Genomic DNA, 13,849 nt, shown 5'->3' with positions numbered 1-13,849 from the left:
ATATTTGAGTACTGAAGAAACTTGGGTTTTACTTTTGACAAAAAAGGACGCATACGGCTAAACTAAATTTGAATTTATTAAAAAAATTAATGAAAAACAAGTTTTTTCTATTAGAAGTAAGGAGCGACACTAAAGCTTAAAACAAACAGAAATTACTCCGTGGGGCTGTCCCTTCCTCAACACCTCACTCTTTACACTAAAGTTTTTATTGTTTTAAAAATAGAATTGTGAAAAAGACTCAAACTTTAGCGTAAAGATGCGAAAAGATTTCTGTTTGTTTTAAGTTTCAATGTTGCTTCTTACTTTAAGTAGAAAAAACTTGTTTTTTTTTAGATTCTGATCGTTTCTTTAAGATAATACCAGGAAATCCAACCCTGCCTCCAAAGAGAAACCCCTTCACAATGGAAATATCCTCTAGACAATTCAAGCCCGGTAAAAATTTACCCACGAAAATTACTCTTAATCACTCCGCTGGTAAAATTGAGACGGAAAAGAGAAATCAAGACACACAACAAGAATTTTTTATAAGAATTCTGGCAAATTCCCGCAGTTTATAATTTCCTCTGGCAAGTCCACTCCCTGGAAACTTCCCTCGACCTGGAAAGTTCCTCCGTGAAAAAAAAAGCAAAAAAAGTGTCCCCCTCTACCCGAAAATTTAAGCATGCATTTCAATAACAAATACAGTGCATAAACAATGGGAAAATTTTATAACTTAAAGACCTTTCCCATAAGGTTATTTGAGGGGGGGTCATGTTATACCAGAAGGCTATTTATTGGGCCTTTCAACTATGATGTACAAAATGGCTATCTTAAAATTTTGATCGGACGGTTTTGGGAAAAAAACTGGTCACTTAAAAAGGGCAATAGAAATTTTAATTTCCGTTATTATGAGCCTAGTTCTGGAATTATAGGACCACTGGATTGATAAGATCACCCCTGGAAAAAAAACACGTATCCGCGATCTTTCTTCTAGAAAAAATACAAAACCCCACATTTTTGCAGATAGAACTACTACAGTAGGGTTTTTGATACGCTGAATCTGATGATGTGACCTTTGTTAAGATTCTATTACTTTACGGAGTTTTTCCACCTTTTCGAAAATCAAGAAAATTTTCAGGCTCGTAACCTTTGATGATAAGACTAAACTTAATTAAATTTATATGTTTGAAATCAGCATAAAAAGTCCATTCCTTTAGTATATGTATTTGTATCAACATCCCAGTTACAATCAATATCTATTGGTATCAAAAAGCTACTTTTTGTTTCGAAATTAACAAAAAATGGTCAAAAGTTGAGCCCGATGCCTGGTGAATAAACGTGAGCTGATTTATCTCTATACACTTAAGTGTAAAACGGAGGAAGACTGTATTGAAGTATCGAAAACAATCTATAATTTTTTGGACTACAGTTAAAGTCCCCACATACTATCTTGTTGCTCTAATGCTTCGCTAAGAATCTGCTAAGACGTGAACAAGCTCGGCTAAATTTGGCTTCAGATTGTTGATCCCGATAGTATCTTGGCAAATAAACATTCACGAGAACAAGACTTTGTCTATATGCAAACTTCACAACGATAAAAAAACAACTCCAAGCCTCTGCTTGGACGACCCGCTGCCAAAGACCTCTTGGCAGGGTGAAACAGGTAAGTCTTATTTGGCACTTGATTGAAAATATTCATATTTTCGCTCTTAAGCAGGTCTTTTTGGACGCGTTCAATGTCACGTTCCGAGATTCAATCATACCGAAACTGCAACTTAGCCAAGTTTTGCCCACATATTTTAAGAGAATATATCAATAAACTTGTCACCATTATTTACTTGCTTTGATGATCACTTTTAGAGCAGAACACATAAGGCTAAATACAGGGTGATCTCCACCGTTTCATAGTTTCCAGCACAGACAACACATTTTGGTTTGGATTCGTTACAGTTCTTTGTAATATGGTCAAGCGACTGACATTTATAGCAACATTTTGGCAAAGATTGGAAGTATTCGATTTTGAAGGACCTGTAGCCCAGTCTTAGACATTATATCGTGGCATCGAGGGAACCATTATCTTTGGATCAGAGTTTGACAGAGAGGGAGTTCACGAGATGTTTCACTTCCTCAACAGAGGGGCATGTGAGCTCCACTTGAGCCTCGGTAGCATCCTTAGATATGTTATTTGCGACGGTCTCAAATTTGCCCTCTCGGATGGCGATTCCTTAGCGTACTGTAATTTAAGAAAATTGCAAATTTCTATTTTTACTAAAGTTCTTTAATTTTCTGTTTCAACTCAGTAATGGTTTCAAACAATGCTATGAATTGCTAGAGATTTAATTACCAAATGTCAGCAACAATTGTCTTTTACCTGGAGAAAGTACCATTCTTAGTAAAGTTGTTGATAGCATCTTTTTCTTAGGGCGAGTCACACATGCCTTGAATTATAAATTGACTTACCAAGAACAGTAAGGATCTGATATAACCCAATAATAGATGCTCCGGCAAAAAAAAGGGGACAAAGAACATTTCCAGGTTAACTGAGAAAGCGGCAGCTGTATACGCTATAGCGGGGATTGCAACTACAAATTATGAAGATTTGAAGTATTCCAATCTTTAAAAAAAACTCAACTTTTAGAAAGAAGCAAAAACAAATGTCAAAACATATATAGTGATGCATTAAAGGGTGATCCTTAGCTATGGAACCCTTAGAGAACAGATATTTCCTTACAAATTGTACGCACCAATCAACATATTGTTTTTCCCTTGTCAATTTGCATCCAAAAGGGGGTCGACTTGGAAGGGGATCAGTTTGATCGAAGTTGAATTTAATATCCTTTTAAAGACCAAATATGATTAAGGGTAAACAACCCTATCCAGTTCCCTTTTTGCTGCCCACTCCCTCTAACGCCAAAAACATGCGATAAAAATTTTAAGATAGGCGTTTCTCTCAGAATAATAGAGTGGTCGAACAAGTGTTCCACCCGGAATGACATGATCCCCACAACTTTTGAGGGAAAAGAGGTAAATCAGTATATCGCTCAAACTGTCAACTGTTTAGAGATAGGTTTTATATTAGAAATGGCAGGTACGTCAGATATTGTATGACCACTTCTCTCTGGTATAAGAGAACAATGATTTTTATTGGGGGAAGAGAAGAGTCATTAATGGTCCTGGAAACAGGACAAATTTTTCCTACTATAAGTTATAAAAATGTTGGCTGAATTTTCCTGCCAAGGAGAAACTAACAACAAGAATTGATTTGTTTAAAGGCACATTTTCCTTAAAATAGGACCAAAGATAGGACCTTAAAATAAATAAGAACCACTGGCAGATCTACGGGGTCCGGGGGACTCTGCCCCCAAGATTTATTCTGGTTCCTCTTTTCACTGTTTTTTTTTCACTCTTTTCTTAGAATGAATTTGTCAATTTGTTCAATTATTGGCATCTTCGTCACACTGAACCCTCCTAAGGATTTTGTTCATTGGTGTCCTAGTCACATTGTCTCCCCCCCCCAGATTTTGCTCTGGATCTGCCCCTTTTAAGAACTTTCTTTTGCATTTGATCGAACCTTGGCCTAATAAGCGCCAAATGTATATAGAAAAAGGCAAATGTTTATTGCTTTATCCAAAACTTGGGTCCGGAAAAGGGCCAGAAAATTCTTTCTGAACGGCCTGATACATGAAATCGCAAGTCCCTTGGCGATGGAATTCCTATTATACGAAATTGTTTTACGGGCGTGTGACTCCCCAAAAATGGGACACTAGAAAGGCCTTTTCATTGTCCATGCCCTGGAGACCAACTAAAAAAAAACAGAAGATATAGACTTGCCTGAAAATTAGGTCCTTAAAACGCCAAAACACCCTTTTAGGACCAAAATTTAGATTTAAAGCTCTAAGTCCCAGGTCTAAATAGACCCTAACATACACGAAATATAATAGATTGGAGGCAAGCCCCTCTCCAAAATTGATACACTCAAAGGGGTGTTTTTTTTTCGGTCGAACTGGCTTGCAAATTTGAAGAATAGTTACTGTGCCAAGAGGGCCAAACAGTTCGAATGGAAGGAGGAGACTTGTCAAGGAAGCCAGACACGGGCCTATTAAATTTTTCACCTTGATAAGTTTGAAACTTACGATCGTAAGTCCTTGGGCCAAGTGAGACCTAACAGGGCCAAAGTAGCCTCCATTGAGACAAAAATTAAAAAAACTGATCTGGTTGTATTTATTTGCGACGTCTGACATTTTATTTTTGAGACAACATACCAAATGTTTTTCTGTAAATGTCCTTATTTTGTATTTATTTAAACAAAAAAAAATATGCAACAAAATAGAGCATGAGCAAAATTAACAAAAAAATAAAGCACCATTTTTTTCAACTGAAAGTTAAGAGTGACGTAACTTAAAACGTAGCAATAATCGTCCAATATGTAAAGAGGACTGCCCCAGTTAACTCTCACGCTCAGTACTAAAATTTGATTTTTTATTTCAGTGTATTACAAATGAGTGCTCTGATGCAAGAGCGATGTGATTGAAACATTAACCTTTTAAACTGTCCATGGCAATGGACGGCCAGCAAATTGAACTTTGCTAGCAGTAAAAACAAAATTTTGAAAACTGTACCTATAAAAAAAAATAATCAAAATATTTACTTAAAATTAGATTCGAACTCAAAAATTTCAAACTATTAAATTGTAAATTACTTGTGAAAAGTAATTGTTACAAAGAAATTCGCATACCTATAGAAAAGGAGGTAAAGAAATGGTAAAACGAGGCACGATGTTGATGAAAATTAAGTAAAAAAAAAAACAGTTTTTTTTTTAACTGAAAGTAAGGAGCGACATTAAAACTTAAAACGAACAGAAACTATGATATGCATGAAAGGGGCTGTCCCCTCCTCAACGCCCCTCTATTTATGCTAAAGTTTGACTCTTTGTCACAACTCTACTTTTTAGAACAATAAAAAAGTTCAGCGTAAAAAACGAGGCGTTGGGGAAGGGAAAGCCATTTCATATACAGAATAATTTCTTTTCGTTTTAAGTCTTAATGTCGCTCGTCAATTTCAGTTAAAAAACTTGTTTTTTTATTTGATTTCTGAGCGTTTTTGAATTAATCCAGGTTTTGAATTTGGCTCACCGTACATGAACAATTAAAACGAAATTTGTATATTAATTTTACTTTTTTTAAACTAATAATAACCTTATAATAACCTAAATTTGATTTTTGTTTCAGTTGCTTAAGAATGACTCTTGAATCACAAAGGTTATTTAATTAGAATAATAGCCTCTTTTAAAAGTTAAAAATTGAAACTTTAGCGTAAGAGCAAGCTACTGAAGAGAGGCAACCCATCTCATATACGTAATTATATAAAAAAAAACTAGTTTTTTAAACTGAAAGTAAGGAGCGACATTAAAACTTAAAACGAACAGAAATTACTCCGTATATGAAATGGGTTGTCCCCTCCGCAATCCCTCGCTCTTTACGCTAAAGCTTTTAATTGTTTTAAAAAGCAGAATTGTGGCAAAGAGTCAAACTTTAGCGTAAAGAGCGAGGGATTGCGGAGGGGACAGCCCATTTCATATACGGAGTAATTTCTGCTCGTTTTAAGTTTTAATGTCGCTCCTTACTTTCAGTTTAAAAAACTAGTTTTTTTATATAATTTCTGAACGTTTTTGAATTAATGTATGTTTGATTTTGGCTCTCCACACATAAATTATTAAAAATAAAATTTGCATATTAATTCCTTTTTTGGCTAAATGGCTTTCTCTTAGTTTTGATCAGACGACTTTGAGAAATAAGGGATGGGGAAGGAGGCCTAGTTGCCATGCAATTTTTCGGTTACATAAAAAGGCAACTATAAATTTTAATTTTTAACGAATTTTTTATTAGTAAAAAACATACGTAACTTAAGAATTAACTTACGTAACAAACTTTTATATTCATTAATTTTTATTATGTATATGAGGGGGTTTGTACCCTCGTTAATACCTCGTTCTTTACACTAAATCGTAAGTTTTGTCCTAATTCTTTAAGAATGACCCCTAAATCAGAAAGGCCGTAGAATAAATAGTTGAGATTACTAAAAATACTATAGCATAAAGAGCGAGGTATTTATCTCCTCCTAAATACCTCGCTCTTTATGCTAAATTATTTTTAGAACCCCTCATATGCGCAATAATCTCTGTCCGTTTTAAGTTTCGATGCTACTCTTTACTTTCAATTGAAAAAAAATTCCATGTTTATTTTTTCATTTTTTTATAGTAATTTTAGAAAACCCTGCGCCCTTTTCATTGAATTTCTGTTCCCCCATGACATATTTCTCCAAGGAAAGATCCTCCCACATAGCCCCCTCCCCTCAACCCCAGCCCCAAAACCAAAAAAGAAATCCCTGAAAACGACTGTACACTTCCCAATAACCATTATTATATGTAAACACTGGTCGAAGTTTGTAACTTGCAGCCCCTCCCTCAGGGACCCTGGGGGAGTAAGTCATTCCCAAAGACATAGTTATTATGGTTTTTGACTATGCGAAACAAAATGGCCATCTCAAAATTTTGATCTGTTGACTTTGGAGAAAAAATGAGCGTGGGATGGGGCCTAGGTGCCCTCCAATTTTTTGGTCACTTAAAAAGGGCACTAGAACTTTTCATTTCCGTTAGAATGAGCCCTCTTGCGGCATTCTAGGACCACTTGGTCGATTCGATGACCCCTGGGGAAAAGAAAAAAAAACAAACAAGCAAATAAACACGCACCCGTGATTTGTCTTCTGGCAAAAAATACGAAATTCCACATTTTTGTAGATAGAAGCTTGAAAATTTCGCTATAGAGTTCTCTGATACGCCGAAGGGTTCTCTGATTCTGTGACTTTTAGGGGGTGTTTTCCCCTATTTTGTAAAATAAGGCAAATTTCTTCAGGCTCGTAACTTTTGATGACAAAGACTGAATTTAATGAAACTTATATATTTAAAATCAGCATGAAAATCTGATTCTTTTGATGTATATTTTAGCATCAAATTTCCGTTTTTTAGAGTTTCGTTTACTATTGAGCCGGGTCGCTCCTTACTACAGTTCGTTACCACGAACTGTTTGATATTTTCTATTCGCTTTAAGTTTTAATGTTGCTTCTTACTTTCAGTTGAAAAAAAACTTGTTCTTTATTTAATTGCTGATCGTTTTTTAAATAATGTTGGAAAATCAACCTCGCCCTCCATGGAAAATTCCCATCCCCTATGAGAAATTTCTCCATGGAAAGATTCTCACGCGTAACTCAAATTAGCGATATTTGCGGAAACAATTTTATAAGGCATAGTAACAAAACGGCCAAAGAGGTTAAAAACATTTTTATGAAAATGAAAGTCACAAGTTGAGCAATTCTCAAATGACTGAAATGAATGAAAGTAAATATCTTTAATACATATACGTAGTAATTTATGTGTGTTTGAAGTTTTAAAGTTATTCCTTACTTTCACTTGGAAGAAACTTGTTTGTTTTTTTTTAAATTTAATAACAACCTCAAGCCGATCACACACAATATCTTTTGTTTATTATGAAATAAAAATCATAGTTATGAAGCTGCTTAACGTAAAAATAAATGCTAAGATTGGCCGAAAATAACACAAACAAATTATTGCTTATATTGGCCATTATTATATAAATTTGAACTTTAGCGTAAAGAGCGAGGTATTGACGAGGAGGTGAGCTTCCTTATACACGTAATATGAGGGGGTTCACCCCCTCGTCAATACCTCACTATTTATGCTGAAGTTCGAATTTTGTTTCAATTCTTTAAGAATGACCACAGAATCACAACGGCAATTTAATTAGAATAAATAGCTGTTTTGAAATTGCTAAAATACTTCAACCTAAGCAGCGAGGTATTGACGAGGGGACAAACATTCATATACATAACAATTTTTGTCCGTTTTCAGTTTTAATACTATTCCTTATTTTTTGTTGGAAAAACATATTTTTTTTAATTTAATTTCTGATCTTTTTTAAATAATGCTGGGATATCCAGTGCCCCCTTCATAGAAATTGTCTTCCCCAATGAAAAATTTCTCCATGGAAAGATCCTCTCACGTAACCTGATCCCCCCGCCCCCACCAGAAAAAAAATCCCCGACAATAAATATCATGCAGAAAACACCAATAACAAATACTATATGTAAACAATGGGCAAAGCTCAAGGACCGAGAGGACAAAGTAATCCTCAAAGACATAGTTATTAGATGTTTCGACTATGAAGGACCAAATGACTATCTTAAAATTTTGATCCAGTGACTTGGGGGGAAAATGAGCGTGGAAGGGGGCCTAGTTCTATTCCAATTTTTTGGTCACTCAAACAAGCCACTAGAACTAGTTTCCGTTCGAATCAGCCCCCTCGTGAAATTCTAAGACCACTTGGCCGATACAATCACACCTGAGAAAAAAAAACAAATAAACACACATCAGCGATCTTTCTTCTGGCAAAAAATACGAAATTCCAGATTTTGTGCAGGCAGGAGCTTGAAACCTCTACAGTAGGGTTCTTTGATACGCTGAATCTGATGGTGTGATTTTTATTAAGATTCTATTACTTTTAGGGGATCTTTCCCCTTTTTTGAAAATGATGCAAATTTTCTTAGGCACGTAACTTCTGATGGGTATAACCATAATTGATGAAATATATTTCAAATTAGCATAAAAATTTGATTCTTTTGGTGTTTCTATTTTTATCAATATTCATTTTTTTAGAATTTCGATTCCTATTTAGTTAAGTAAAACAACGAACTGGTGACGTTCGTGGTCACCAGATATATATATATATATATATATATATATATATATATATATATATATATATATATATATATATATATATATATATATATATATATATATATATAATTCACACGGTTAAAATACATCTGATTTTATTAATGGTATTTGATCATTTAAGAAACTTGGGTTTTAAATATTAGAAACAAGAATACATACGGTTAAACTACATCTGATTTTATCAATTCTATTTGCTGATCTGTGCTACTTGGGGTTTATTTTATATAAAGAAGTGATCGCACACGATTAAAATTCATCTTATTTTATTAAAAATATTTGTGCATTTAAGAATCTTGGGTTTTAGTTCGCAGAAATAGGAACACACACGTTTAAAAGACATCTGATTTTATGAGTAATATTTGATCATTTATGGAACTTGGGTGATTCCATACAAAAAAATAGTCGCAGTTAAAATACATCTGATTTTATTATTAATATTTGATCATTTTAGAAACTTGGATTTTATGTTTCACAAAAAAAACACAAACGGTTTAAATACATTTTTTTCAAAAATATTTGAACATTTAACAAACTTGGGTCTTAGATTTCAGAAATAAGGAAACAAAAGGTTAAAACACATCTGGTTCTATTAAAAATAATTGATCCTTTAAGAAACTAAGGTTTTAGTTTTTAGAAATAAGAAAACACACGGTAAAAAACATCTGGTTCTATTAAAGATATTTGACCATTTAAGAAACTAAATAAAAAGGAACACACACTGTGAAAACACATCTGATTTTATTATGAATATTGGACCATTTAGAAACTTGGGGTTTAGTTATCATGAAAAGAAACACACACGGTTAAAATATATCTTATTTTATTCAAAATTGTTGATTATTTAAGAAACTAAGGTTCTAGTTTTGCAGAAATATGGAAACACACGGTTAAAACACATCTTACTTTATTAATAATATACGGTCATTTTAGAAACTCTGGTTTTAGTTGTCATAAATTAACGCATACGGTTAAAATACATCTTGTTTTATGAAAAAATTTGAGCATTTAAGAAAACTTGGGTTTTGTATTTCAGAATTAACAGCACCAACAGTTAAACTATGTTTGACTTTATTAATAATAACATTTGATCATTTGAGAGACTTGGGGTTTATTTTTCATAAAAAGCAACGCATACGGTTAAAATACATCTTATTTTATTGCAAAATATTTGAGAATTTAAGAAATTACGGTTTTAGTTTTCAGAAATAAGAGCACACATGTTTAGAATAAATATGATTTTATTAACAATACTGTATCAATTACGATATCACGGTTTTGTTTCATCAAAAAGAGCGCACACGGTTAAAAAATATTTCACTTTATTAAAAAATATTTTAAAAATATTTAAAAACTTTTTTTTTGTTTCCAGAAATATGAACGCACACGGTTGAAAATACATTTTACTTTGTAAATAATATTCAATCATTAAAGAAACTTGGGTTTTAAATTTCATTTAAAAAGGAACGCACACGGTTAAAATGCATCTGATTTTATTAAGAATGTTTGATCATCTGAGGTACCTGGGGTTTGGTTTTCATAAAAAAATTATAGCACACGGTTAAAAATCATCTTCTTTTCTCAAAAATATTTATTCATTTAAGAAACTTGGGTTTTAGTTATCATAAAAAGGAACACACAAGGTTAAAATAGATCTAATTTTATTAAAGAATATTTGAGGATCTAAGAAATTGGGGGTTTAGTTTAGCATAAATATATATATATATATATATATATATATATATATATATATATATATATATATATATAATTCACACGGTTAAAATACATCTGATTTTATTAATGGTATTTGATCATTTAAGAAACTTGGGTTTTAAATATTAGAAACAAGAATACATACGGTTAAACTACATCTGATTTTATCAATTCTATTTGCTGATCTGTGCTACTTGGGGTTTATTTTATATAAAGAAGTGATCGCACACGATTAAAATTCATCTTATTTTATTAAAAATATTTGTGCATTTAAGAATCTTGGGTTTTAGTTCGCAGAAATAGGAACACACACGTTTAAAAGACATCTGATTTTATGAGTAATATTTGATCATTTATGGAACTTGGGTGATTCCATACAAAAAAATAGTCGCAGTTAAAATACATCTGATTTTATTATTAATATTTGATCATTTTAGAAACTTGGATTTTATGTTTCACAAAAAAAAAACACAAACGGTTTAAATACATTTTTTTCAAAAATATTTGAACATTTAACAAACTTGGGTCTTAGATTTCAGAAATAAGGAAACAAAAGGTTAAAACACATCTGGTTCTATTAAAAATAATTGATCCTTTAAGAAACTAAGGTTTTAGTTTTTAGAAATAAGAAAACACACGGTAAAAAAACATCTGGTTCTATTAAAGATATTTGACCATTTAAGAAACTAAATAAAAAGGAACACACACTGTGAAAACACATCTGATTTTATTATGAATATTGGACCATTCAGAAACTTGGGGTTTAGTTATCATGAAAAGAAACACACACGGTTAAAATATATCTTATTTTATTCAAAATTGTTGATTATTTAAGAAACTAAGGTTCTAGTTTTGCGGAAATATGGAAACACACGGTTAAAACACATCTTACTTTATTAATAATATACGGTCATTTTAGAAACTCTGGTTTTAGTTGTCATAAATTAACGCATACGGTTAAAATACATCTTGTTTTATGAAAAAATTTGACCATTTAAGAAAACTTGGGTTTTGTATTTCAGAATTAACAGCACCAACAGTTAAACTATGTTTGACTTTATTAATAATAACATTTGATCATTTGAGAGACTTGGGGTTTATTTTTCATAAAAAGCAACGCATACGGTTAAAATACATCTTATTTTATTGCAAAATATTTGAGAATTTAAGAAATTACGGTTTTAGTTTTCAGAAATAAGAGCACACATGTTTAGAATAAATATGATTTTATTAACAATACTGTATCAATTACGATATCACGGTTTTGTTTCATCAAAAAGAGCGCATACGGTTAAAAAATATTTCACTTTATTAAAAAATATTTGAGCAGTTAAAAAACTTTTTTTTTGTTTCCAGAAATATGAACGCACACGGTTGAAAATACATTTTACTTTGTAAATAATATTCAATCATTAAAGAAACTTGGGTTTTAAATTTCATTAAAAAAGGAACGCACACGGTTAAAATGCATCTGATTTTATTAAGAATGTTTGATCATCTGAGGTACTTGGGGTTCGGTTTTCATAAAAAAATTATAGCACACGGTTAAAAATCATTTTATTTTCTCAAAAATATTTATTCATTTAAGAAACTTGGGTTTTAGTTATCATAAAAAGGAACACACAAGGTTAAAATAGATCTAATTTTATTAAAGAATATTTGAGGATCTAAGAAATTGGGGGTTTAGTTTAGCATAAATATATATATATATATATATATATATATATATATATATATATATATATATATATATATATATATATATATATATATATATATATATATATATATTAAATCATTATGTATACTTTATTCTTGGGCAAAATATATTAGTAAAATTTATGCTTGAACAATGGTGTTTTTATTTGTTTTAAAAACACTTATGGCGGTTTGCCACTTTTAGGATTCTGCCAGAATCTTGCCGCTGGTTAATCACCCAGGGTCGTATCAAAGAAGCCAAGAAAATTGTAGAGCTTGCGTCGAAACTTAATAAGAAGACAATACCAGAACATTTGCTGTGTACTTCAATTGATGAAGTGGCTGAACAGTCTTGCAAAAACAATACGGTAAGCATAATGTGGCTTTCTTCTAATCTGCTGTTTTTCTGTATGGTAGATGCATATTTTTGGAACATAAGTAAAGTGAAATCAATGAACTGGCCATAAAAACTAGAAAATTTTATTAAAGTATTTTCATTCGATATCTAAGGCCACTGAATAGCAGAAAAGTATTGACTATTACTTTTTTCACTCTGGTAGACCTAGTTATAACTATGACAGGAACATTAACATTAAAGAAATAACGGGAATAACATTTGGGTTAGGATCGACATTTTGTAGGGGGGGGGGTAAAAAAATTTAACCAGTCTGTTCATAAAGTGCATAAGTTTCTATTTTATTTTATTTTGGGTTGACTGTGTAGACTCCTATCTCTCCATTATGACTAAATAAATTCAAGAAGCATTAGATATATTCAACTTAAGATTATCAGTCAGTAAAAAATCGTTCAAAATTTCTCTTATTTTTAACGGAGTATTCTTTGTGCCCTAGATTAACTTAGTATTATCTATCTTGCTTGCTTCCTTGCATTCAAAGAAGAAGAACATCATATTACTGAGTGCAGTTTAAGCGCCATTCCTAGTGAACAATCTTTAAGCTTTATTTCTGTTATCCCAATAAATGCTGCTCCTACTGCTGTTTTATTTGCAAGTTTGGCCCCTTACATTCTTCAATATATTAGAATAGTAGTTGATGATTTAAATTTATGTGGTACAGTGTAAAATACACTACTGGCTATTTAAATATACAACAGAACAGACAGCACAAATACGAATCCTCACGGCAATCTGATGGAGAAAGTGAAAGAGCGTTGGGCAAGATATATATCTTTAAGGTTTTCTTAAGTGTATTACTAAGAGGAATAGACGATGATGATGATGAGAAATATTGTCTTGGTGGTGGTAATGTTTAAACAAAGACGAATATATTATTATTATTTTCGGTGTAGTCATCGCCATCTCTATCATTGTTGTAATAACCATCGATCTTAACTTCCGAGATTGTTTTCAATGGCAGTACTTGTAAATTAAAATCTGAATTGTTGTGACAAACGAGCTCATCATTGTTGACTTTATAATCCCTATGCTAAAGGCAATAGACACTGCTGACAAGGAAAACGTCGACAACAACAGGAAACGACTACTACTCCTAACAACTCACTGCAGCACCAAGGCACTTGAGGCCAACACAGCTTCGCATACTTTTCCTCTGTCCCAATCTATTCAAAGCCTCCCTTTTTAAACCCTCCCAGGAAGTTTTCTCATTTCCTTTAATTATTTTTTTATGA

At 32.2% G+C, this 13,849-nt stretch overlaps 1 protein-coding gene across 1 annotated transcript in view; it reads left to right on the top strand.

The window, feature by feature from the left end:
• LOC136043835 (organic cation transporter protein-like) overlaps window positions 1-13,849 on the top strand; it is an 88,447-nt gene that overhangs the window by 51,874 nt on the left and 22,724 nt on the right. The window contains exon 6 of the mRNA XM_065728770.1: window positions 12,408-12,570. Coding sequence (XP_065584842.1) covers window positions 12,408-12,570 — 163 coding nt within the window. The remainder of the gene's footprint in view (window positions 1-12,407; window positions 12,571-13,849) is intronic.

Source organism: Artemia franciscana, chromosome 2 (assembly GCF_032884065.1).
Source record: "Artemia franciscana chromosome 2, ASM3288406v1, whole genome shotgun sequence".
Lineage (NCBI taxonomy): Eukaryota > Metazoa > Arthropoda > Branchiopoda > Anostraca > Artemiidae > Artemia > Artemia franciscana.
This window is presented reverse-complemented; position numbering and strand designations above follow the sequence as displayed.